The sequence below is a fragment of the Branchiostoma floridae genome, chromosome 14, assembly GCF_000003815.2.
Source record: "Branchiostoma floridae strain S238N-H82 chromosome 14, Bfl_VNyyK, whole genome shotgun sequence".
Classification (NCBI taxonomy): domain Eukaryota; kingdom Metazoa; phylum Chordata; class Leptocardii; order Amphioxiformes; family Branchiostomatidae; genus Branchiostoma; species Branchiostoma floridae.
Genome location: NC_049992.1, coordinates 13,570,771 through 13,598,321, shown reverse-complemented (window position 1 = coordinate 13,598,321; position 27,551 = coordinate 13,570,771). Strand labels below are relative to the sequence as shown.

The 27,551-nt window shown below is 43.3% G+C and overlaps 2 protein-coding genes and 1 long non-coding RNA gene across 3 annotated transcripts in view; 1 reads left to right on the top strand and 2 right to left on the bottom strand.

Moving 5' to 3' along the window:
* LOC118429856 overlaps nt 1–6,408 on the top strand; it is a 6,855-nt gene extending 447 nt beyond the window's left edge. Inside the window, exons 2-3 of the long non-coding RNA XR_004832801.1 lie at nt 3,512–3,734; nt 6,273–6,408. This is a non-coding gene — a long non-coding RNA (uncharacterized LOC118429856). The remainder of the gene's footprint in view (nt 1–3,511; nt 3,735–6,272) is intronic.
* LOC118429841 (paired box protein Pax-7-like) lies at nt 1,805–18,632 on the bottom strand. Its single transcript, XM_035840453.1, has 7 exons — nt 18,454–18,632; nt 17,403–17,885; nt 11,362–11,555; nt 7,657–7,807; nt 6,859–7,037; nt 6,262–6,496; nt 1,805–3,704 (listed from the first exon to the last, which is right to left on the bottom strand). Exons 1-7 carry the CDS (start codon nt 18,521–18,523, stop codon nt 3,577–3,579), a joined length of 1,440 nt encoding a protein of 479 aa, XP_035696346.1. The 5' UTR covers nt 18,524–18,632; the 3' UTR covers nt 1,805–3,576.
* On the bottom strand, nt 18,573–27,253 carry LOC118429854. Its single transcript, XM_035840482.1, has 2 exons — nt 26,138–27,253; nt 18,573–18,721 (listed from the first exon to the last, which is right to left on the bottom strand). The coding sequence occupies exons 1-2, from the start codon at nt 26,477–26,479 to the stop codon at nt 18,602–18,604; spliced, it is 462 nt and encodes a 153-aa protein (XP_035696375.1). The 5' UTR covers nt 26,480–27,253; the 3' UTR covers nt 18,573–18,601.
* Between the last annotated feature and the right edge of the window lie 298 nt (nt 27,254–27,551).

Here is a 27,551-nt window from a genome sequence, read left to right as displayed (position 1 = left end):
GCCCCTTGAGGAGGTTGAGATCGGGGGAACATCGGGAAGCGAGTGATCCGTCCCCATTTTTTTTCTACGCGACTCAACCTTCTGCCTTGAGAGGAGATAAAAGCGCTTTGCGTCTTCAGAGACCGTTCTGCATCTGAATACTTTTCAACAATTTCGGCAGGAGGCGCTTGTGTTCCGTGGCGATGACTTGTCCGTTCTGGGCAGTTATTCTCCACTACACTATCGAAATAAGCCAGATCTCTTGGCAGACTGAAAAAAACGCAGAAATTCGCAAAATTGGAGAGTACATTCTATCAAAGGACTTGGAGTACATATTTGTTGGTTACAAATGGTAACTCTAATTCTCTGGGCAATTCCAGTGACCGACAGAGTTAGGTGTGCATTTCCAAATGTAAATATGACAATTGACAATTATATGACACTTTTGTTAAATGACGATTTCATGTTGTCAATACTTTGGAGATGGTCCTTTATTTCCATGTACAGGTATACTGGTAGCTATGTGTGATAGCCTTGTTTACATACGTTGCAGTTAGTGCATCTTCCGTTAGATGGTGCAGTGCTTTGCAGAAGGGCGTACAACTTGTACAGAAACATGCATTGTGATACTAGTAGCTCAGACTTAGAGAGCCATGTCGACTGCTCCGCCAGCGAACGTCATTCCTGCTTGTATCTGTCTGAACCAAGGTGGGTCTGAGCCCCTCAAGTGCGTCTTATGTCCAAAAATTACGTAGATGTACTACTCCTTTTCCATGCAAGAATATACCACGCATCCCCCACCTCAATACTCGTGCGTGCGGGCAAACACACTTACATTTACACACTCAGTCACGCATACACATTCACAAAGTCACACATACATACAAATATACATCCAGTCACGCATACAAAACTGACACTTAGTCACACACACACAGACATACATCATGCCACACATACGCATATCATACACAAAATGACATGCAGTTACAAACATACACACATATCATACACAAAATCAGACACGCAGTCACCAACACATACACGCATACTGTGCATGCAGTGACACACACACATACACACACGGAGTGTCACTCGTGTCTCACACCGGCTACTACACACAAGACACACGCTCACACACACATTCACACACACGCACGCGATCACATAACGTTACACAGGCACACACAAGCAACATTATATTCTGCCTTGTTTGGCGTTTCTTACAATTTGATAAACTGACCCACAAAGCAAGTTTAACAGAAGCAAATCCACATTACTGTTTCGGTAGAACTTTATTTTGATTTTATCAGCATACAACATTTTGCAACATTTTGCATGCAAGATGTACTTAACTTATTACAAAAACACTGCTTTTGTCTAATTACACTATGTACAACAATACGGAAACATCGAACAAAGCTATGCCTACCATTACTTTCTTCATTCATTCAGTTCAATACAAGTGGTTGTCATTAGGTCCCTTAACCAGCCTTACGATAGGAATGTACATAAGCGTAAAATAATACACTTTCAAAAGTATATTTTCGTCAGTTGGTCCATATCAAAATATTGATTAATACGGCCATAACATCCTACAAAACACATGACAGAAAGACTAGAGAACTACAAATAAAGAAAGCATAGAATGTTAGCATAAACATAATATATATTGAACAATAAAACGTTACATGTACTAACTTCTACTTACTATATTCATATACATAAACCATTGTTCCCGCCAATGGGTTTCTAGCTATTTTACATGCTAAAACTTGACCTTAAAGTACACAATAGAATAGTGTTTTTGAGAGAGAGTGTATTCTCCTAGCTAAATGCATTTTCACCGGTTAAATACAGCGTACATCTAGATATTTGTTTTTCATACAGGTCAATAAAACAAGCACAAGACGCAAAACCTTTCACAGCAAATAGGTTGCCGATTTCGTCACAAAATGCTTATTTTGATTCTGCGGTATAAAGTTTTATCGTCCTAATTTCAGGAAGAATTTTGTGGGCTTCTGCGCTGCAAGTTAAATGGTGATTCATCATACAGGTGACAAACGTATAATGGATGATGATATCTATACGCACAAGAAATGACCCGCTGAATATAGTCTTCCAAGCCGGAAATAAACTGCTGAGAAGTCCATGAAACTCCCATATTCCACCACGGGCAAATATTCCATAGTTTGCATCACACAATTCCCTTCATCACATTTAAAAGCTTTGACCCCCTTGTAATCTGGCAAGGTCAAATATCTTTCGTATTGAACCATTCTTCTGAACTTCCTCTTTGCCTATCATCTGACGTTCGTCTCCATGGCGACCAAGAAGTTGATGGATTGCAGGATGGCGCGGTTGGCCCCTGTGTGTGGCTGATAACCGCCATTTAATGTGATGATATGGGGCTTACTCACGATTATGTACAAATAAATGGCACATGACACTCCCGGCGTACAGAGGGAACAGAGGTTATCGCTTCCTGGCGCAGTTTCACCGGCAATAGATATAAGTCTACTGCGTGCTATGGCGAAATGTGGCTGCACCGCGGGGCTGAAATGCCGTATTAATGAAGTGCCTAGCGCCCTTTCCCCAACCTAATCCCTCTTATCTGTCATAAAGCATATCTGCCCGATGGATTACTGCCAACCGTATGAGTTTCTTCTCCTCATACATATATAGCGTCCTGCACACAATGCTATCGCTCTGTTTATGACAGTGATGCATTTTTCTATCAACGGCGCCGTCAAAAAGTATTACCAGTGATTGAACTTTACCTTTCTGGGACTGGCCTTCAGTATTACACCTTTTTATCACGCATTTGACTCTGCTTGAACTGCATATTTAAGGACTTTTACTTTCTTTGGCGAAGCAATTGTCAGCGGCTGGACTTACATGTGAACATATATATCACAGTAAACCAATCGAACATATATATAGTTCCAACTACTAGACAATTGAAAGTAAGTTATTTATGAAGATGCAGTCTTGATGGATGACTCTATTTCAAGTTGTTTACCATCATCATTGTGGCTAGTCACTAAGTGTGATATCTCCATCCATTTTTTGCCAATGTTATCTCAATGTTATCTCAATTGTGCGTCAGAAACATTCTCTAACTCTCTATATCCTCTGTACGATCTGTAATTTATGTCTCCGACTTCCAATAACTACAATATATTAGAGGGCATGAAAATATACCCTTCGGTGTATGAATAACATTCACGTCTGGCTGTTTCCACATCTAATTTACTATAGGGAAGATAAGTACTAATTTATCATCATTATCGACAATATACACCATGGTAAGAGTGTGTCACTGGTATTAATGATGATTTTCCACCTCATCTCTTCTCAAAGTAGTCATCATTTCATTAACAACTTCCGTGCAAAATCGGAGAAGCACTTGTACAGTAAGCGTGTTCATCGGAAATGAGCGAGATTAATCAGAATAACACACAAACATACAATCAATTCGCAGTAGGCATATCACGTTAAGAGTGAATTTGTTTCCCTCGATTTGGTACAGTAAATGACGTTAAGTTTTGGTACGTGGCGTGATTCAGAGGATGGAGAGGTTGCTTGCACGGATGTTCAGTACGCTTGCGCCATGGCTCCGCCTGCCACCTGGATGAGCCCGAGTGCTGCCGAGTGTTCCCGAGACTTCTGCCGAAGGGCCGCGATGCCCAGACTGTTGCTGTTAAAGTCAGTGCTGTTGGCGCCTGGAGTAAAAGAGAAAAAATGATAAAGTTGTTAGTATGGGACGAAAGCTGCACAGAAATACAACCGCACAGATCTCAGAACGTATGTACATGTGTCTATGCTTGTGAGGAGTGCCAAATTCTTGTCTTGGTAGCGCGTTTCTTTTTGGACTCAACAGCGCTTTTGGAGAAGCACCGCCCTATGTATTTAGTGGGTACACAGAGCGATTTATATTTACTTTGGCACCGTTTATATTTCAGCAGAACCAGGGCCAGGATAGTTTATCGTCGCCTCTGCTCTGTAGTTCAACTCGTGCGTAGCTTGATTAACTTTTGATTGTTTTTTTTTCTCTCAAAGCGTCCTTTTGTGTTGCTCTTGATGGTGCATGTGGCTAAGGCGCGATCTACACACAGTTTTTCCCGATATCGGCGAGCCTACTACCTCTCGCCGACAGCTAAGTACTCAACTGCACCAAGAGTAACACCACTTCTGCTCAAGTTTTTCTGGCAACGTTTAACGACCAATAAGGGAGTCCCAGAGGTACGATATCTGTACAGCCGCAGTTTAGATCTGGGCATGATAAGGAATAGCAATGGGCTGAGTAATGACTATTGGGAACGAGAACTACTTCCGGCACTTGTGAAGAACTCCGACTACAGCCAGCTCACTGTGTAACACGTTCTGACATTTCAGGCCGTACCGAGGTTGCATCCATCTTCCGAAGACAGTTCCGTTTCTTTTCCTTTCCATTCCTTTCCATTGGGAATACAGGGATTTGAAAATTATGACTACCCTAAAAAAACCAGCACGTTACAAAACTGAAATCGGGTGACCCAAATAGAAACGCACTTTCAACACTTACGCGGTTTTCTCTGCGATGAAACACAAAATAACAAATCTTCGAGATAAGAAAACAAACAATTGAAACGCTTAATGCTCCTCTGGACGTTTAGCGGAACGACCCTTGTGATAATTTCCTGATAACTCAGCATAAGACAGTGTGTGCAAACAATGCTAACCCCGGCTGTACTCCTGAGAGTATCTCCTTACAATATTTCAGTACGGCAATAGGTGATCAAAGCATAGTGTGTAGAGATGCACCTGTCTTCTCTACTGTACGAGTCCCGAGGTACCAGATCAGTAAATACGTTCAATATAGAATAAACACGTCTACAAACAAGCATAGTTTAAAGATCTACCGTTTGATAACGATAGTTGAATATGCATATACATTTCCATTTAGGGTCCCTCACTGTACAGGCTAAATGACTTAGCTCAAAATTTCAAATGGCTAGTCCACAGGGAAAATGACTTACTTTCTTCATCACATATCTCTCGTGAGAGGTGCGACTGGATAGGGTACATTTGAATATGACATTTCCAGAACGCATGTGCTAGATGTTGGGTTGTGATTGCAGAAAATCTATAATACATGAAGACTTTTTTGCGTATGTTAGGAAAACGCCATAAGAATGTCAAGGAGAAAAGATTCGTTGTTTATTTTATACTTCACATACAAGAACTCGAAGGTGTTAAAGTTAAGCTACGCTGAGTTTTCTATATGTCATATGCCGTAATCGCTATTGAATTATAATTGTGTTACAATAATCAAGACCTTTTCTCAACTGAAATGCTGCTGCAGCAATCTCTGCCGAAAGCTCCTTCCCGTCCGAGCAAACCTTTGCTTTACCAATTTATTGTGAATTGTCGCAAATTAATTGGACATTGCCCGTGACTCAATGGTTCATGAAATAGGCTGGGTAACTGTATATCCTTGTGGATCTTCCGCCACGTTGAGCTAATCCGTGCTCTATGAATGACAAATCGGTTGTTAATTCCTGCCGGACTACTTCCCAATCTGCTGGGCCCTCCGCGGACCCGGCGCGATGTTTTCATTGAAACTCTAACCGCGCCCACCTGTTTGGACAACTCCATGATAACGCCTCTCACCCCACATTACTGCACGGCCTCTTAAAAAGATTAAGTGGTCCTGACCCCAACACAGGAGACGTCTGGCCTATGAACTTCAGATCTCCATAGAGAAAGATCTCGCTTACACGGAAACATGGGACTCCGTATATAACATGTACCGTGCAATGAAATTTGTAACGTTATCTGATTGCTCAAGTCGATAAGAGAAACGTTTTAACCAGCCGATTCTAAAAATACCAAAACTACACACACCTGGTATTCAAAACTGTGTTGAAAGACACCTGAATATAAAATGTTGACCAGATTATGCTATAAGAATCAAACACCACCAAAGTATGTAGAGTGAAATGTAAATCATAGCATTGCGCTTTGACTATGATGAAAAGTTTTTTTTTTAAAGTAACACCGAAATTCAACTGATGAAAATGATAAGTGATTGTTCTGCCTAATCTCTGTCCCCATATGACTTAAAGATACGAAAATGGCAAAAAGCAAGTTGATACATTTGTGTAGTGGTGAATTGACAGGTCTGTGAATGTTGGTCATCCTTTGTAAAATTAACAAGGAACGCTTGATTTTATTCTCATCGACAGTGTACTAGTCAATGACAGTGATCATAAAGTGTCAACTGCACATGCTTCTCACCTTGTACCCAGGAGCCGTCCATGCTGTACGCATGCGCAGATGATGAGTAGCTGTGCGCAGGCGCGGTGCAGTACGTCTGTGCGGTGTTGTAGGAGTAGGTGTCCGCAGCAGTGCTGCTGTAACAGTCGGTGGACGGGATGGAGGTGGCGGGGGAGCTACTGCTGCTGACCGGGGCACAGTGCACGGGGAACGGCTCCACCTGCTGGCTACCCATGCTGCCCAGCCCGCCCACCAACTACATGTAGCACAAAAAGGGAGATAGGAAAAGACAATTAAAATTCGAAGTTATAAGGCACGGGTTTTAACATAGTTCCGGTTTCGGTTTGTGCTTTGTAGGGCTCACTTTCCAACTTTTTTTGCCGTAACATCTATCGTTGTAGTAGCCTGACATGCAGGCTCTCTGGGCCTTTTTTGGCTCATGATACACTTTTGTGGACCATTTCCTTTTTGTACTGGGTCGCTTGTACTACGGACGGACAGTACAAATGTACAAGCGACCCAGTACAGAAAGGAAAGACGAAAAAGGCCCAGAGAACCTGCTATATATGCTATCGTTCTAGCCTGGGAAAGAAGAAGTGAGTTGAGAAGAGCACTTACCCCAGTCGACATCCCACTGCTGACAGACAGACCGGTGGAGCCAGAGGACAGGTAGGAGTCAGAGAAAGGGTACTGGTACGGTTTGCTGGCAGTGCCGTACATGCTGGCTGTGTCTGCAGCGCCGTTCTGATGGATGCTGGTGGGGGGCAAAGGCTGTGGTCTGTGCAGCGTTGCCGAGTCTGCAAGTAATAAGACAGAAAATTGGGATCGTAACACATTTGTCCGTGTAAAGGGATAAAGTTCTCTCTCCCACGGCCTTCTTCCAATGACACTTATACCGTGCCACGATCTCTGACTGGTGTGTAGACACACAAGGGTTTCTCACAGAGAATAAATGCTAGACGAACAGATCCTTAAAATGGCAACTATCAATGTCATTCTGACGATAAAAACATGACCACCATCAATCAGAGTTCCTAAGTATGCTCTATGAGCCAATGGATGAGCTTCAGAAATGAGTGGGCACTCTCAGTCTGAAAAATGCTTTACAAACAGATCCTACATGGCAACAATCAATGCCATTCTGAAGATAAAAAGATGACTAGTCTACCATCAATCAGAATTCCAAAGCGCGAGCTAAGAAATGAGATGGTAACTTGAAAAGTGCTAGTAAAACAGATCCTAAATGGTTACTATCGTTCATTGTAAAAAGTGTAAAGATGGCCACCATCAACAAGAAGTTCAAAGTGTATTCTATGAGCTAAGTCATCTAATATTTTCTAATCCCAGGTCTAATATATGCTTGAACTGAAATATCATCATCAAAGTCACTGGTTGGTTATTTGTTGAAGAGGGTACCTTGAGCGTTAGCTGGGTATGCGGGCTCGGGGACGGGCATGTAGGTGGGAGTCCCGGCGGCAGGAGCGGGGTATCCCAGCGGCATGAAGGAGGGGATCTGCTGGGCACCCTGCTGCTTCCTCCAGCGGGCCCGCCGGTTACTGAACCACACCTGCAGATGGAGACATCAGTGGTAACTACAAACGGCTGGACTGGCTTCTGTCACTCTTGGGTGAAGAAGGGGTCATAGATCTATTATAGAGACCTATGATACTCAACAGTCTTGGCAACCGGACCTAAATACTCTACATAAAACTGCACTTACCGATTATTTCAACCTTTGAACACACATGTTTATAATGCACAAATACTTGACGGATGTTGACATTATAGATTGAAATAACATGTGTTGTATTTACGTTGATCTCGTGTGTGTGTATCAAGAATCATCAAGGTCAAATATGGTTGAGGTTTTGTTTTATTTTCTCTTGTGTACAAACGAAAAGGGACACATGGCGAAAACACAGTAAGCAGTTAGTGCTTGCAGTCTGGTTAGCGCCCAGAATATAAGCAGTATGTCGGATCAAATGTTTCAGCCTTGGAAACACTCCAACAAACGCGGGACGCTAACCAGCATCTACGTTCTGCCCTGCTGTATGATTTACTTTCTATTAAAGCTTTAATTTCGTTCGTATCATGCCAACAGGTGTCCGCCATGTCCCCTGCCTTGCAATGGCCGTGTGTGAACAGGGCCGCACGGCACAGTCTTACCCGTTTGTCTTTAGTTAAGTGCTAAAGGGGCTCGGGCCAAACGGGTCAATTGCTTTGTGTTGAAACAACTTCCCCCGACCCAGCCATGTGCACCAGTGTTTGAAAGGTTAGCGGAGTATCCCTCTGTAATCATATCGGATTTATGCAAGGATTAAGGATGAATAGGTATAAATACAGGTATTTGTTGCATCGGCGCTTTCTCTTGACTAAGCCATGAAAAGGAAAATAAAGGTCCGCCGGGAAATACGGCATGTAAGGTTAACCACGCGTGTGCTTCCCAGTGAGACCGAATTTGCGACGGTTTGTTATGACCAAAATAACGACCTCATCATCTTCTTAATCAAGAACTTATTGATACAACCATCCCGCGATCAAAGCTGGCGCACCGAAACGAGAAATTTCCCCGCGTCTGTTATTTCCGATCATCGAAGTCATTTCCTCCGTTACTCTATGTAAATCCTGATGTTGTTGATGTTTGACACTTAGCAAGTATTACATGTGTAGAGGAATTATTTTCGTAACGACTAGAGTTCCTATCTTAACGAAATCTCCATGGTTCGTTACATCATACATGATAGCGTGATACTGATGCCGGTTTCCAGTAGCATTTCTCCCTAACGAAGTTAGTTCTGCCCAGTCAAGTACTATTAGCCCGTACAGGGCAAGTACGTATAAAACACGTTTAAATCAAAATCGACTTGTCAGGAGACAACCTTCTGAATTTGTTAGCAATTACAAGCGCCGTTCTTGTTTGTCAACTCAATTATGATTGGTCTGCATATGATATACCTAGACAGAAATCATCTAGACTCGTTCTGTGAGGCCAATACGGCTCGCAGACTCGCAGCCCTGTTGGCTGGGATGAGGGATGGACCGTCTCGGTTTTGACATACGGGTGATGTGGGAACGCGCGATGCTACATGACGAAGTAGTGCGCTCAATATGGAGCTAGTTTGAGAGCCATGTGTTTGAACAAAGGGCAGCATTTTTCCACGCCTTGGCTCTTCCTGAGAATGATGGGCCCGTGAAGCCTGCCCCTCCCCAGTCCCAGCCCTGTCCTGGGATCAGGTACCGCATGGGATGGGAACTACACATGGAATGAATTTTCCAGACGGCTCATCCCAGCCTCTTGACCCTGTGAATTCCACCACTTTTCAGTAAGTGTTCCTTGGCGGGTTGTGATCAGTGGGAACAGGGAGGATCCGTGTGGTAGGGCGCGCTGAGAGAGGCACTTCACGCCAAAATAAATTGAAAAGCAGAGGGGGTCTCCTCACGTGCTAACAGGTCAGATCCTCTGTGATTCCCACCAAAGACAGAGACGTACCCTCATCTTCTGCGATGGTCCCCACGGACAACCTCCTACGATACGTTGTTTATTTTCTTCAAGACAACCATGGTGAAAACTTATGGCAACAGTTGACTTTAAGATCAGCTTCGGGCCTTAAATTCTTCACAAAGAGCTCTGCCTCCCTTAAGGAATTGGTTACTTAGTTCATTTTTTTCTGGTCTTTATAAGGCATTTGGCGAAAGACTTTTACCCAATATATCTAGCGTTGAAGGAGCTGGGATTTCCGCATGAGAAGTACTAGACCTTGAGGCCGTGTGAGGGCTGAATACAAGTATTTAAGGTTCAAGTGTGCTATACCGGCTTTTATTCTCGATCGAGAAAATTTGAGGGCGGAATGACTGCGGTGCGGAAGCGAGGATTTCTACCTGTCCGCCCACCACATCTTTCAACCGCAGCCCCCATTTCCTGCGGCCGGCGGGAGACCTATCCATAAAGGCACAGATGTCAACCTGGGAGACCTGCGATTCACAGGCTCCGTTTCACTGCCACTGTAGGGACGTACAAGAGGTCAGTGTTCCCTGCCAGGTCTGTATCAGTCCTGGTGTCCGACAGGCCTGAGACTGTCAGTCCCCTGAGCCGTGGGGTCACTCTGCTGACCGCACTGACCCCCATGTCCTTCTTCCACTGAGACCCCTTACCCTCAGGAGAGCTCAGTATTTGGCCATGCATGTGAAAGAAACGCTGTATACGAAGCGATAGTTGGATGGATTCTATATCTAAAAGGATGCAGTTGGTAGAGAATGAAACTGTTGACTCAAAAACTGTATCAATCTGCCTACATGACAAAATATAATTGACAAACTTGACAAAGGAATCTGATGTGTAGGAATGCTATAAACTCGTACTTTAAAACAAAGAGGTACCACGGTATGGTTAGTGATGAGGAGGACACCTGTGCGTCTGCAAAGCCGCGGTACTCTGTCTGTGCTGTTATCCCACGAGAGTATCGCTGCCTGTGTATGTTTTCCAACTCTGATATCATCATTGTCAGTCAGCAGTTCTCACACCTGCTAACTGGGCACAAGTGTGGAAGCAGACTTGACGGAAATACCAGCGGTTAGTTTCACCTCATGCTCCTTGTTGCTTCTTACACGGCAAGAGCTAAATTTGTTCATGAAGACAAGGGTATCTGTATGTGTCGTTTCTTTTCCTTTCTTTTCATTTGTAAACATCATTTCACTTTAAAAGTGATGTGAATCTACAACAATAAAACCAACATTTCCCAAGTCTTAAAAAATTGCGATCCGGAAATCTTAACTATTCTACAAAGACATCTAGCAGAGATAACTACAGACTCTGTCAGCTCCTCCCGTGTGTCAAGGTAGAGTTAGGTTTAGATGACTTAGCTAGCAGAGATAACTACAGACTGACCTGGCCTCTGAAAGCTTGGACTGGTACACTGTGTCAGCTCCTCCCGTGCGTAGATGTCCGGGTAGAGTTAGGGTTAGGTTTAGATAACTTAGCTAGCAGAGATAACTCCAGACTGACCTGCACCCTGGCCTCCGTCAGCTTGGTCCCCTGTGCCAGCTCCTCCCGTGTGTAGATGTCCGGGTAGAGTTAGGGTTAGGTTTAGATAACTTAGCTAGCAGATATAACTCCAGACTGACCTGCACCCTGGCCTCCGTCAGCTTGGTCCTCTGTGCCAGCTCCTCCCGTGTGTAGATGTCCGGGTAGTGAGTTCGCTCGAAGGCCTTCTCCAGCTCCTCCAGCTGCTCCGGAGTGAAGGTGGTGCGGCTGCGGCGCTGCTTCCTCTTCAGCGGCAGGTCGGGCTCAGAGTCACAGTCAGAACTGTCTCCCGGACCTAAACCACAACAATAATGGTTCCATTATTGTTGTCTACGATGCGGTCAGCTTGTCTAGATTAACCGTTTTACAGGCATCAACTTGAAAAACAACATTGACCATTATTTTTCGGGCACTTGTAGTAGAGCTACCGCCTACCTGTACTAGTATCATGGTAATACAGGTATCACTAGCATCATTCGACTTTACAGCAGTACAACTTACTACAAGCGTAATAGTAGTAACAGTAGTAGAAACAGTTTTCAGTATTTGATTTACCAAAGCAAAACGTTATTAACACCCCCTTTCCACTAGGACGGCGCTCTCGCCGCGCTCTCTCTGCGACCTAAAATTTGGCATATCGCTCAACGAATTGTATCGAAAAGAAACGAATCTTTTTACACTTTGTGTGTTTTGTTGTCTTCTCAGTCACACTCTTACGTTTTGCATGACATACCCAGTGTGAAAGCAAATATTACACATATCCTCTTTAGGTCGCAGTGAGAGCGCAGCGCGATCGCCGTCTAGTGGAAAGGGGGCCTTACTACCGTATTTTCATTACGGTTGATTCTTATGCATCTGCGGGAATTTACCAGCTGTCGTTTCAAGTAGTCCTGGATATAGTATAACATGAGTACATGTCATGTTTACGTCGCATCCGTAACAAATAATGTTCTGCCAGTACTGTATTCTTTCCCCAATCTCTACATATACCCTACTGTTTTTAGAAAATGTATAGTCGTTGCTTGTTTGGGTACAAAACATAGAAAAACGCAAATACATTCGCCACGGCCTTTCCAGAATTAGTACTTCAAGAGCGATCCGCAAAACCCAAACACAGCGAGAGAGCGGATCCGATTGGTTATTTCCCCCGGTTATGACTTTGTTGATTGTCCCCTGCTGTCAGTGGATCAACGAAATGTAAACAAAATTGTGTAACTTTCGAGATCAGGGCAATAAGAAAAGCACCATTTGAAGGGAAAATACACTCAGACTTTCATACGAAACGTATAGACATTAATGTGAAAGTGATATAAATTGATACAATCCGTAGGGCAAAATGCTTTGTGTTGAAAGAATGTACTAGAAAACTTCGTCTTTTCGATCCATCATACCGATTAAAAACAATTGCTGTTTATGAGTAAAATAATAGCGTTCGTAATACTAGTAACCTTAAATATCTATGTCAATACGTCGTTTGTTTCTTTTTTTTTTTTTAAATACCAAAAACCCACAATTAGACTAGTTTTTATACATTCTTACTTCCCGTTGAGAGAACTCTCAATTGAAGGCTTTTTAGGAAAACAGCATATTTCAATTTTCAAAAAACATACACAAATTATTATTAATGTGATATGATCTATTCAATCTTGTTGCAATCAGTCAGAAGACGGCGGCCACTGCGTATATGTATGCCTTATAATAACAACCTTAGGAAATGCCAACATGAAATATGGTGAACCTGCGCGACCTGTATATGACATACAGACAAGTGCACACGCACATAACCTCCTAACAAGCCCAGTTGGATCATATGAACCTCCCGGGCGACGCGCACCAATTCTCCTCAACACAAAACACTTCAGGGGAAATGACATGCCTCGTGCTTACGGTGTGCATATTAGCGTCCCCTTGACCAACTGCTTCCCTTCAAAACTCTTGTCAAATCTATAACCTGGAACAATCAATTTGTCTTGAGTTGCCTTCACCGTGCCGTAGGTTGTAAGTATGATCCGTGTCATATTGTGTGCGCGTAGTTAGTTGGAGTAGGGTTACATAAGTTAATGCTGTAGACCTCCCTGGGTAGGTAGCACGTTGAGAAAGAGTTTTGTTGGTGTTATGGGTGTACAACATGTGCGTGTGTTCGCGGACAGATGCGACTCGCTCCCGTACTTCACACCTTCTTGCCAAGCAGTAGGGCCCGCATTGAGCAGGCCCACTCAACCAGCAATTTTCCCAGCAATAATAACGGCCGGTTTCCCTCCGCACAGATGTTACTACGGGGGTTTCTATAGACGTGCCCAGCTGAACACGGCAATATGAGCATCTGATGTATACTTGATGACATTAATCACATCCGTGATTGTTGTTTGATAACGATTGTTACCATGGAGGCGGACATAAAAACCTAACTGTGTCGACAATTTGCTTTTCTGTCGAGTACCGGGGAACAAAATAGGCATTTCAGATTCAATTCTAAGTTATATTGGCCTTTGTTGTAAGGCTAATACACAGTGACCTTCTGGGCACCTACGGCGGTGCTCGGCAGAGGAGAAGTATTCAGACAATGTGCGGTTTCTCACGAGGATTTAAATTCTAGAGATTCTGGCTTTGATTTGAACCGTTACTATGTCGTATACATTGTTTATGATACCATCATACCAAACGTTAATGACCAATAGACCATTGCCAAAATGCGAAAACAACAGTTTTGCATTGTAAATTCAATGGATGAAAGCATAAAACTACATGAGCGAATGCGTAAGTCAAGATTTCAACCACGAATGCATACAATATCTTACAATCCTCGCAACTTTTTGTTTTGATAGCCAATAATACACTAGATATAACAGAAGAGAACAGACTACATATAAGCGTACGAAAATTGTTTTTATCCTTTCATATTTCATCATCCTATAAAACGGTATACAATAACGATGTAGGGGAAATTTCATACTATCACAGTTTATCTTACTTCACACATGAGTTTACAGCCCTATACAGCGGGGTGGTAGTTTGGACTATGTTATATTGGCATGGGTCCACTTCATTGTGTGATCAAGTGGTCATTTGGGCCCATTACAATTAATCGTTTCAATTAACTGTCATTTCCGAATAGACTGCCCCCATTCTGTATCTAAAGCTAATGTAAATGCTTCTCATATTTTCAAGGATCGTACAAACACAACTCCTACTGCTACTACAGTACTAGCTCTTCTGTCAAAATTCCGGAGAGCTGGTTACAGCGATAACCCGGCATTGGAATAATCTCTTCAATTTGCGGGAGATCTTGATTCATTTGGTCATTATTTGGAGTGTTGGATATTCATCATCTGAAGCCTCCTACAGTCAATAGGGTGCTTTGTGAACTGGCGCGGGTAAGCAGGCACCTCGCTGGGCGGGAAAGCGCGCCGTTTTTCCCCCGCAGAGTCCGCAGATATTCTCCGCTTTCACGGACCATTGCGGGCCACGGCGGGTCAAGACACTAGGAGGACGGTTCCGCGAGCTTCGTCACTCCTTCCGCGGCCCTCTGACTGCACATTGCTGCCACCATGCAAAGACCCACCGCGACTTCACTCAGAAGTGATGAACACTGTCGTGAATCGTTTGTAGGATCCCCAAATTATAGCCTAGACCGGATCTCTTCCGCCTGGGTCTGGGGTTACAGCCAACATATGGCGGCCTTTCTACCCACAAGGTATTTCCATGACAATCCTCAGCATGCAGTATCCCCCACTAAACATGAATGCGCGCAACACACACAAAAAAACTCCACAAAATACACGGGCAGAAATTTGAAGAATCCCCGGGAAAACCACACGTTTCTTGTAGAGAGAAGTTACCAGGCAACACGCAGAACTGTCATATTCTTCCCTAGGAAAGATAGAGGGTTTGTTCAATTTGTTGTCGGGGTCCCCCTACAAGGGGGAGGATGAATTTTCACAGGTTTTTGTGCATGCATCATTGCCGACACCGCGCCGCGCCGAGGTGGGATTTTTCCCACGATAACCCGGAGAGTTGAGAATGGCTGTAAACGACTTGGACACTTCTTCAATGGCCAAGGTCCTTATCGCTGAGGTGCGAGCTGAGGCCAGGCACACCTTCTTGAAAGGGTCATCAATCACCCAGGTCTACAATAGCCCGGTGCGGACAGTTCATGTTATTGCAATTTGTTTAAGCGCTGATTTCCTGAATTACACATTTTAGCTATAAATGTGGATTAACACTCGTCTGTAAGTTGCGGTGAAGAGAGAAATGAACCGAAAATTTCTAAGATCTATAGAACTTTTCCTTTGGCAATTCATCGTCTCAAGAGAAATTCCTAATGTGTTGTCTCATTTCCGTTAGTGGTTTGATCCCGTAAAGGAATTCTCATTATCCAGTTCAGCATTCATTCAGCTGATCTTTGGTCACACACAAACAAGGTCAACGTCAAGAATTACTCATTCTTCGAGAAGGCACATACAGCGTGCTTTGTGCCATCCTTTCAATTGGAAATCAGGGAAGGTTTGGACTTCGAAGAGGATGTAATTCGCTTAAATTTGACTTGTCTCAATGTGGGAATTTCCTTCTTACGTGTAAGGAGCTTTTACTTGCAAATTTCGGTCAATAGCCAAGGGGGTAAAGCCTTTTCGTTTCATTCACATGCTTTTGTTTTTCCTGGGTCCGTGCATTGTTTCCCGGTACGTGTCCGGACGCGTGGCCCTCTTTTGTACCTATCAGCCAGCTAGTTTTGATTCGTCATGGCCGACGACAGTGTTTGTTGAATTTGCCACAGAGTTTATCTGTGTTTCGACAACTTTGTTTAAAACACGCGACCGGGCAGCCCGATTTCTTGGACAACACACTTAAAAGAGCTTGTCTTTGATATGTAATCCAGATTCCATTACCAATGAATAGGAGTATTAGGTAATATCACTACAGTTGACTTATATTTTACCTTGCTCGTGTTTTGAACAAAGTACGAAGACAGCACCCTTTGTTCAAGTATATCGTGCACTGTGCGGCATATTGGTGACGGCATATTACTTTTACCAGCAAAAATGAGAAAGAAATCATACATAGTTGATCATACATAATGTGTAAATCATGAGGGTCATTAGCATCCTATATTTGGGGTGTTAAGCGGAGGAAGTTTTGAAATGCCCGACATATGACTGTCCGCCCGCGAATACGCAGAATAAACAAGTGTGTGCTAACAGGGCGCGCAAGCAACACAGATCTGCTAATTAAGAATTAATCACTGACGGAATTTTCCCATGCCTACTAATTTCCTATGACCCCCTTTTCATGACCTCTGGTCCATGAGAAAAAGAATGAAGTTCACAGCTGGTCGGACAAAACGCCTTCTGGGTCGCTAAAGATGTGTCAAAACTGCACCCACAAAGTAGCGGATAGATCATAGAGGGAACCGTGGACTACAAGCCATGTGTTCGTACACAAGATATGAGAACTGACTTATTGAAATAATTAAGCCAGTATGTATCGGTCATAATTTGCAAATATAAATCCAGTAAAATATTTGGGGTAATATCAGAAATTGTCACAACAGCATATTAGTAGCACAAGCGACCTAAAACTCGGTATTGAAGAGTGTTGGGGACCTTATGACAGAATATACTGACGTGCAGAGTATGCAGCATTTAAATTACGCACTGTTCTATATAGTAGAATTGGCTTGAAAGAATACACTTTTTGAAAGAGGGTTCAGAACCGTCAACCGATGATGCACAACACAAGCAACTCTACTCTACTCAACACTTGGACCAAACCAAAGGATTAGACCCTGTTCCAAACGATACACACAGACGTGAAACATGAACATCCAAACTTACACGTACATTCAACTATGATAACAAAGTCGCCATACAATGATAATGGCGATAGTCTTCGCACAGGGAAGGATATTCAACTCAAAATCAATTGTGGTATATTCAGAAATCATCAAGGCTAGTTACGTGAGTATCACTATCATTGATCTCAAAGTAATTCTACGTAGGTACACCGTATTGCGCTTTAAGTGGCAGTAAACATTAGATACGTGATGTTCAGTGCTTATTCCGTGTTTTCAATCAGAGAGGTCATGACTCTGAGTCAGCGAATACCGAGCCCTTTCTAAGGACGTGAAGTGAACATGTGAACTCACCATTCTTCTCTCCCAGGATGCCGTCAATGCTGTGTGGCTTCCGATCGCCGTCGATGCTGAAATCGTCTTCTCCCTCTATCTCCAAGTCGCTGATCTTGTGGCCCTTTCCGCGGAGAATGCGTGAGATGGACGAGACGGAGGGGACGGTGCTGCGGTCACACATCCCGTCCTTCAGCAGCCGGTCCCGGATCTCCCAGCTGAACATGCCGGGGTTGTCTCTCTTGTAGTCCTCTATCTTCTTCTCCACCTCGGGTGTAGCGACGCGCGGCTTGCTGCCGCCGATGGCGCCCGGCTTGATGGAGCCGGTCTCCTGGTAGCGGCAGAGGATCTTGGAGACGCAGCCGTGCGACACGCGGAGCTGGCGGCTGATGACGCAGGGCCGGATCCCGGCGGCGGCCATCTCCACGATCTTGTGCCGAATGTGGTTGGGCAGCGGGCGGCCGTTGATGAAGACTCCCCCGAGCTGGTTCACACGACCCTGCCCTGCACGGTGACAAAGACCTTCACATCAGCACTCGTGTGCTTGGCTCGTGTTTACACTTATACACCACAACACTTACAATTGTGCTTCATCTCAGATAATCTATGTTATCTAATTTGATAATTTTCCGCTACAGTTCAATCAACACTGCATTACTTTACAGGACATAAGCAAAACATCTACAACAAATTTCGGAAGATGTAGAATAAACTGTAAAATTATACCGGAGTTTATGATAACCGCACAACAACAAAAAAACAGAAATATATGTCAAAATGTTGTGGTTCTGTCATCTACCTGGAAGAATTCACTTCCTGTTCTGCCTCTTTTGAAAACGTCAAAACTGTACTATCCAGCTATTAGAATCCAGCAAACAAGACACACTGTTACAGAAGTAAAACTGACTAACGCTACAAAGCAGAGATTCTACCATATCTCGTGACCAATGACCGTTATCTTGGTTTTATCTACAGATAGATAACCATTTGACCCTGTGTTGCATGTGCTGATTGACGTACGAGCGATCAATAAAGACTTACGTATTTAAACTTGAGAGGGAGGCAGGCTTACCTTCTAGAGGGAACGCAGGTCTAAAGGTGGCTACAGGACCACCGGCTTGTCTCATGGTCATCATGTTCATGGTTGGAAACTTTGGAATCAGCACGTCGTCTAGTGGAGTAACGGTCCTTCGGCGTTGTCCCGGGACGGACGTGTGTGCTCAGTCGTTCTGTGCTCCGCTCTGTTTTGGTGCCTGCGGGGGAGCAGTGACCCCGTCTGAAGTTCTCTCCAACTGATTTACAATGCTGATTAGTCCATGCCCCTCTGCCGACGGTGGCATCTGATTGGATAGAAGTAAATCTGACGTCATTATGGTAATCTTTCATTGGTTGTTTTTCGCGGGCATTTTGGCCGAGGTGTCCCGTTGAGAACGACACCGTGGACACGGGAAGTTGGCAGGCGGGTTGGTGTGACAGGGGGAGGGGCTGTTCTCTGCAGATTTAGGGACTGTGGGGTCACAGCGGGCGTAAAAATTGGGCACTGTCTCATCCCCACCTTTTCTATGTTTACTAGAATAGTTGTATTGTCGCCAAGACCCTGGCGAGAAATTTGTGAGTACGGCGGAAAAAATGCGACTTTTTTCCCCACCTTGTGTGAAGGACTCCCCAACGGGTCGGAAAATCACCGAGTAACGACGTTTGGGAAGAGCATGTTACAGTGTCCGATGTCTTCAGCTATATTCGTTATTGATTTCACTTGAGTCAGAAATTCACTACAGTATATTTTACGATACACACAAATACCCATGTGACGGTAAATGTAACCTAACCCAAGACTAGAGTAGACTGTGAGTCCGTGGTTAGATGAGACACAATTTTATTTCAGGAAGATCTAAAATGTTATTGAAACTTTTCAGAGATACTGAGAAAATTGCTTTAGACCAAGCTCAAACAAATACAGAATACACCTTAGATACGGAAATGTTGGCACTCTACTCAACGTACTAACCAGTTTCATACAGCCCTGGTCATAACTACCGAGGAATATTCTCCAACATATGGTAACATCATAAACTGACAATAAAGACTTTAGATAAACACAGTGTTTGCAGGGAAGATGATTCTCTTGACGATGATAAACGACTGTCCCCGCTGAGAACTCTCTCCCACCACTAGAACAACGTGAGCCCCAGTTCCTTTGGGAAAAGTAAACACTGAGGTTTCAGAGCTCTCCCGTACCGCCATAATCACGGAAAAATAGATCAGATTAACGGAGAATTACATTACCGGGTCTTTTGTTTTATGTTTTCCGATTGGCGGCGGACGGTGTCAGATCCGTCTTTAACACCTTGTTCTGAAACAATGCTAATGCATTTAGGTGTCATTACAGTGATTACTTGTGTATTCAATAAAATCTGTTGTTTTTGTTTATTAGCGGCGGAAGGTTCTCTTGGCTTGGTGTAAGAGGGCTTCTTTATTGTCTATTACGTTTTGTTTGTTTGTATTTGTTCATGAAAGCTCAAATCGGCCTGCAGGTCGATTTTCATTGAGGTTATTAATAGAAAAGAGGTAAAAGCCAGATAAAATACAACAGTGATGCAGGTTACATCATTTAAGTCCTAATAAATTCATTAATCATTACATAGACCAAGGAGCTTTAAAAGCTCCTTGTATAGACATGGTACGAAACACGTAGTAGAGCAAAAAGCTAGTTCATGGTTTGTGTCATATAATATATAAACATCGTTGTATGTGCAGCCAATTTGAGGCTGCTTCATTTTGGCAACGAATCTCATAGTCATACCCTGATAAACATTAACAAGTGTTCAGTGAACGCAATACCATGCCATTGAAAACGTAGCATAGCCATCGCATATCCTGCTATCTTGTAAATACCGATTGGACTTGACAAATTGTGGAGCGACAGTTAGTAGGAGGGCATCTAGTTTTCTATAGAGCACATCTCCCATACAAGCCATTTTACGTTATCACTAGCCGTATGTCATCATAGACACACAGGATAGCGTTTACTCATAACTCGTTTGGGGAGAAGACCTGCTATTCCTGTCTACACTCGTACATAAAAGGGAACGTCAACATCAGGTCCACATCTGTTGTGTTGAGGGCCAATCTCAGAAATCCGAGACTTGGCATTTTGCTCGGTTCCTTTTCATGGTTTCCCTTGCGGAGGTGGGCCCCTTGGCACCTAAAGATTACACTTTGTAGGGATTCTTCAGAAGAGAGCCCGCCATCTCGGTAGCCATCTTGAATATCATCCTCCGCTGCTCATCGAGGTGAATCTCTCCATTATGCTCTCTACAGCCGTATTTCTAACGGGAATAAACTTCTTGACTACCAGTGAATATGATTTCTCCCAGGGCGGTGTTTTGTCTGATTTTAGAGGAGATTGCAAAGACACTGATGGTCCCATAAATCCGCCTTTACGACGTCTGATAAAAGGAAACCTAAGAACTGTCCGTCCCGACTAGGAATGGATGCTTTCTGTACAGCACACGGGGTCTCTCTTGGGTCAATGTCTTTTTAACTCACCACAGCAAGGATCTGACCCGGAGTTGTTTATGTACTTTGAGGATACGTTTTGTTTGTTTGAATCGGAATCACATAAGTCAAAATATTTGTTACCTCCTCCGGTGATACATCCCATTTGCGTAACGCCAGCTACTGCTACAAGTCCTGAGATAAAACCTGCCGAAACATTTTGAAAGGGCAATGCCAACAATGGCGTTTCTTCTGGAATTTCGATGCATAAACATCTTTTCTGGATTAACGCGAAAAGGGTGCTCTTGCCATCTTGGAACGAAAACTCATACATTTTCAGCAGCGAACCTGTCAGACGCGGACAATGGTGTCTTTTCTCCTGGCGTTTTGGGAAAGGCTTGGTTGCCAATTGTGCGCGCAGCAGGGCGCGGTAATGCTATACTGTCCACCGCTCCTCCCTGAAGGGTCTGCCCAGCGGGGCGCGAGCTGCAGTTGTATCTACTCAGGACATCCATCTTTTCCCCCTGACCCACACAATGTTTCCGGGAGGGGCACGTCACAATCCCTGAATCGGCCCCGACAAATATATGCAGGTGTATTGAGCGGGTAAAGGGGTTTATCCTATTATAGCGCGCACAATACACGTCTGTGGGAACAATATGTCCTTACTTTGATGGAATTATGTTCTGCAGCCGGTGTTGATGGAGACAATGACTCTACACTGATTCAACTCTATAAATGCTAAACAGTTTGTTGTCCGTCTGAAGGCGCACTCCTCTTGTGGACAAAGCCTTTGTCCATTCACGGTTAACCCGCGAGTAAAGGAATTTTTGTCGGCAGCATTGAACAATATTCCAAACGCCGTCCTATGTTGAAATAGAGATTCTTGCTTCCATGCACAATGAATAGAAAGTACGTTTTAATTAATGATTATACAGATCTTCATTTTCTTATGACTTTGACTTTATAATTATGATAGTCAGAATACGACTAGATATGAAATTTTAATGTATAAATGAAGACGTTTTCATGGATATACACAATAATTTCAAGTTCATCAAATTCAGAGAATCATTCATCTTCCATCACAAATATCAGGTTTTCCGATCCTTGTATTACAATCTAACAGGTAGTTTGCAGAAAACAACACTGAACAATAATGTTTACAGATGTAAAATTGCAGAAGCAAAAGACACAACATGTGTTTTTGATAAGACATAACGACCACAAGGTGTGTTCATATATCTCTCTCCGGAAATGAAGATGTTCCGTCTGAACATCTGCAGAAGTCATCACCTGAAGTACCTGCTGCGCATGTCTGACATGACAGAGGACCTGTCAATCATCCTTAGGTCATAGGTCACCACTGCCCTGGAGAAGAACAGAGTGATGCTTGTTCGTACTTGTGCACATTGTAAAAAATGAAACCCATCTCTCGCCGGCTCCAATTATGTTTTGTTTTATTCATGATGTATCGATAACTATTATTATTATTATTTTTGCTATATGATTTATATGCTTTCAAATACTGTTTGTTTCAACTTGTACTTCAGTTCAAATTGTATTTGATTTACTATGATTTTGCTCGACCTCCGACCTCTCCCACTCCGTTTTTGAGTTGATATTACCAAGTTTCTGTTAATTCAATTGGACATTTTGTTGTATATATAAGAACTAAGTTGATTTATTTTATTTTACTTCACGTATGCAAATCACTGTTTTTCAGTTTACCATATGTTTGCTTTCTGTTATTTCAAAGTTATAATTTGTATAATTTGTACATTTCTGTTGCAATTATTTCTGTATTGTTTTAATGTGGACTCCAGGAAGACTAGTGTATTTCACTAATGGAGATCTAAATAAACCAAACCAAACCAAACCAAAATCAACCATGTCAACCCATGTTACTATTACTGTACAAACGCCGAGACTCAAAGGTCCTTTATAGTCCGTTTAAGATATTACACTTTCTTTATTCCCTACGTATGCAGCACTATTATCCTATTCTCTCTATCGGATCTCTGTCTCTTTGTCTCTGTCTGTCAGTCTGTCTGTCTGTCTCTCTCTCTCTCTTCTCTCTCTCTCTCTCTATATATACTGTATATATATATATATATACGTCATGTAGAGAGAGAGAGAGAGAGAGTATATATATATATACGTCATGTATAAATGTGTGTGGTTGTGCGCGTTTTTGTTTATCAAAGAAAAGATGCAACTGTTGTGTCTCGCTGAGAGTGAGAGACAATACAATGCATACTAAATTTATATATGTCTAATAGCTTCGTCTCTTGTCAAGTCAAATGCTTTGTTTACTTTATTGTACACATACGAGTAGAAGACTTACATCATACCTTTTACGTCTGATTCTATGCCATTAGGCTCACCCTATAATATTGCGTGCGAGTAAAAAAGAACTTATATCTACTTACTGAGCAAATTATGCAACTGGAGACAATCATCGAATCACTGCCATAAAAACTATGTTTTGTTAGCTTTTGGCATACAGTGAAATATGTGCAATCGTTCTTGACAAAATCAATTTTTTTCGGTTCATATTTGTGAAATAGATGTGATATGGCCATATATAGAAACGGGTTAACCGCATTATTACTACCCCACATCTACTTGTTTTGTGTTTGTTTGTTTTTTAAAGAAGAGCCTGTTAAAGTGTGGTTTGGATATTGTTTGGTTTTACCTTAATCTTAAGGGTCAACAACAGTATGGTCTTTACTATTTTTGTTTTGTCTTTCTTCGTCATAGGAGAAGAAGAAAACACCATGGCGAGCTAAAACAATATGTCTTCCACATTGGGTAAAACGTTATCATATAGGATATAGCATATGGACATAATAAGTTTTCACAAACAAGATGTCGAGCAAGCTCATGTTGCCTATGTAGCGTCATTAAACAGGGTAGTGTATTTCTACATTTGATAGTGATGTAACATGGGTAACTTGGAATAGTCAGTCAGTCAGTGGGCATTCACAATTCCTTTTTGACTGAAACTTCTCTACTTTAATGCACTCTACTCATATTCATACACTTTTGATCGTGCATTTAGTTATCTCTTTCGCCGAATGACCTTTTACCGCTGCCTTCTCAACGATATTCTTATGGAAGCAATATGTTATATGTTTTGCTTCGGTCAATAAAATTAGTCCTTTACAAGTACAAGGGAGTTGCGCTCTGTGTCGCGTTGTTGACAAGGTAGATTGTGTGTTCGTACGTGGAAAATGAATTTCAGCGTATTGGAATAGTGTGGAATCTTCACGTAAATCATTCTTACTAAATCCGTTTTCGCAGAAATCCATTTCCATCGGATTTCCAGTTTCCTACACCAGTTCTTCAGAGCACTCTCAGGACGCGCTTGACGATCCTTCACGGTTCTCTTCGTGTCCCGTGATCCCCGGCTATCTCCCCACACCTTCCCACCTGCCGAACACTACAGCTCTATCCGTCCCCGTCCCGACAGTTACGGAGATCAGCACACCTCAGGTTTACACCCAACACCGGCTGTTCCAATCCGTCACTACTTATCACCCCCCACACTCTGCCACCTTATTCCCACAATCATCTCGCTAAAGAACAGCGTAACGATTAACCCGACAGTAACTACGCATCCGCCGAGGATATCGCGCCTATCTCGCACCCGGAAAGTCTCCAATTGTCGCCGTTGGTGACATGAGGGTCGCCTAATGCAAGTTATCTGCGCGCCGCCAGCCAGTGGCTGCTCGCAACCGTTTTTCACGTCTTTCACCACGGCGATTACTGTCTCGTTAGAATGAGCGCGATAGGGCGGGAAAATTATGGCCTGTGCTCGCTACTCGCGTCTGAAACCTAGCATACCTTTTCTACATCACATTGAAAGAACACTTTTTCAAAAGAATCGTGTTCTTCTGCGAGTCGCAAGAAGTCTTGAATAAGATATAGCCACAGTACCGCACCAAGATGAATGATGTAGTCAAATTAGTCTTCATGTTTCAAAGAATGCAAAAATATGAGTTACGTTAAAACAGGCGCTCTTGACTATTCTGGATATCCGGATGTCGATGTTTTCTTGCTTCATGTCATAACGTTACCTCACAACACAAATCTTCACAGAGTTTTACTGTCGTTACACAGAAGCCCCGGTTCGTACAATATTTCAAACTTTATCATGCAACTCAGTTTCTGAGGTACTGTGTCCTACACTCCAAGCAGATATTCGGCTCCGGCCATTTTTGACCTGTTTTAGACGTTTTTGTCGGTCTTTCTATTTTGTGACATAAAGAACCGATACAGAATAGAAAGAAAATGGTACAAAACGGTACAAAATAGACGGCCGACAAAAACGCCTAAAAAGACGTCAAAAACAGTCGGAGCGGAACCTCTGCTTGGAGAGTACTGCGTCACCCATATTGAACATTTTATCCATATGCTATCGCATTCCTCACACATTACAAACACCTGTACACTGGACAGTGGTACCGCTGTACCCATGGTTGCTCCACAGAATTGTCAACAACTTGTACAGTGTTTGACGCATGTTCTACCGTTTAGGACTCTGATAGGTTCCGGACACGGGTCAACAAAACCTAACCAACTGGAAGAAGAGGGCCTGTTCGAGCTTTACAAACTTGTTATGGAGTGTTCTTGTGGCTTACCGGTACAACAGAAGGGATTAACAAACGTGTTGGTCCCCTGTTTAGCTTGTTTACAAGACCTGAGTGTTCCACAGACACCACTTGTGACGTTTCTTTGTGCACCACTGTAGAAATACTAATTACAATTATCCTGCCCATTGTGAACTGAGTACCATCATGTAGTGACTGTCTCGGGACAGTATTTTACTAACAGGGCTTCCCTTTAACACTGTTTGGTTACCTGCTGAGAAGGATAGACATTCTATAAGCAAATTTGTGAAACAGAATCACTCCCCTAATTGCTACATCTGTGCAAAGTTCATCAGAATAGTTTTCCCGAATTGAGAACATCTACAGATAGACTCAATGCGTCGTTGTAGGAAAGTAGGAAAGTCATTTCGAAGTAAAGTGAAAACATTCAGAGGATGGTGATAAGAAAGGAAAAGACTGCAAGGTTATTAACTTCAAATCCTTGCATAGAATAAGCAAATGAGCTTGAGCCTCGTTAACGGTTAAGTTACAGTCAGTCTTTATTCACCTGTGCTGGCCTCAAGTTGATGTACAATATATCATATTTGTTGCGTTTAGAATTCACTCTATAGCTGTATGAGGTGACTTCCTGCTCCACCTTACCTTTTCCTGTTTCCCAGTTTCAGCACCGGTGTTGTTGGAGGGGCAGACATGCGTCACTTGTCGCCTGGCCTGGCGACGTTGCCTGAGGGGACGTGTGAACGAGACCAGATTGAAAGCCTCACATTTCTCCCGATCACGCAAGCATTGCTCGCCATTTCCGACATCCCTGCCCCCCTGCCAACCCTCCAGGGTCCCGGGACATGCCGTGTGGCTGTCGTGTCGCCTCGGGCGCCGTTCGCGTCGTGTTCTCGGGATGACTGATCGGTGGCTCGGCCCGTGTCTGTTCCCTGAACAGTTTAGCGCGCCGTCGCCGGCAGGCTGGCATATTCCCAGAGACGACATCAGTCAAGTGCAAGGGCATACCGGTATCGGCGGCGTTCCCGGGACAAGAGGGACCGGCATTCCGTCATCACTGCAATAAACGCACCGGGGAGCTCGTACCAGCCGCCATCGGGCCTCCTGCGAGCCTTGTTGCCTGCGCTGGGAGCTTCCAGCCCGCTCCCGTCTCCCTACATGTAGAATTTAGCGGATTGCGCTTTGCGTTCGGTCTTTAGGAAGCGAAAGACTTCTGCATTCAAACTGATAGTATTCCAAATTTGCCATGACAAATTTTTAACAAAGAGTTGCAGGAAACCTTTCACTCGCCGCTCCAATCAGAATTACAGAAGTATGCCGTTTTCCTTACGGCGCTAATCGTGTCTTCGTCATGCGCTGTCTTGTTCTTTAAAAATTCGATTTGCTTCCCCATTTCACTGAGGAGAGGTCTAAGTTTCGTCCTAGACACTGCTTGCTGCAGAAAGGCACCCCTGAGTCCCTAAGCCGATAAACACAGCCCTTAACTACAGTACAGAACCCACAGTGGTTTTGCTTTATTACTGATAGCCAGAATTCTGACTTCCCAATTAATATTTCTGCTCCCCCGTGCAGTTTTGACATATCCATCACTACCCAGGGTGGTAGAAGTGACTGTAAACTTGTACGTCATGCGTAAGGAAGGCTATAGACTATCATACTGTGTGGGCACATCTATCTAACATTATATGTGACACTCGGACATACATTAAGAATACCGTAAATTGTTAACGTGTGGGAAGGGTGCTTTCATGTTACACGTCTAAAAGAGGGATATACGCTTGAAACGGGACGGAAAGTTTTGTTTTGAAATTGGAATTCACAAATGGAGTCTTAACAGCACTGCCAATATGGAAGCATCGCCAACTAGAATGTAAAGTTGCATCTTCAACAAGCTCATACCAACTTTTATCGAAACAGAAAAATTGCTGACGGTGATCATGAACTTGCACGCACCGCTGTGGCCAAAATGCTACGAGAAAAGCTGGCCCAATCAAACAGGTGTTACTATGATGAAGACAAGAAACTGATTAAAGTCAGAACGTTGGGTCATCAGGTAATG

Coding starts and splice junctions, on each gene's coding strand:
- LOC118429841 (XM_035840453.1), bottom strand. CDS start 18,523: ATGAACATGATGACCATGAGACAAGCCGGTGGTCCTGTAGCCACCTTT. Junction 7,808..11,361: donor TGACGGAGGCCAGGGTGCAG/GTCAGTCTGGAG, acceptor CTCCATCTGCAG/GTGTGGTTCAGTAACCGGCG. Junction 6,497..6,858: donor GCAGTGGGATGTCGACTGGG/GTAAGTGCTCTT, acceptor TGCTACATGTAG/TTGGTGGGCGGGCTGGGCAG.
- LOC118429854 (XM_035840482.1), bottom strand. CDS start 26,479: ATGTCGTCTCTGGGAATATGCCAGCCTGCCGGCGACGGCGCGCTAAAC. Junction 18,722..26,137: donor AAACTGGGAAACAGGAAAAG/GTAAGGTGGAGC, acceptor CTATCCAATCAG/ATGCCACCGTCGGCAGAGGG.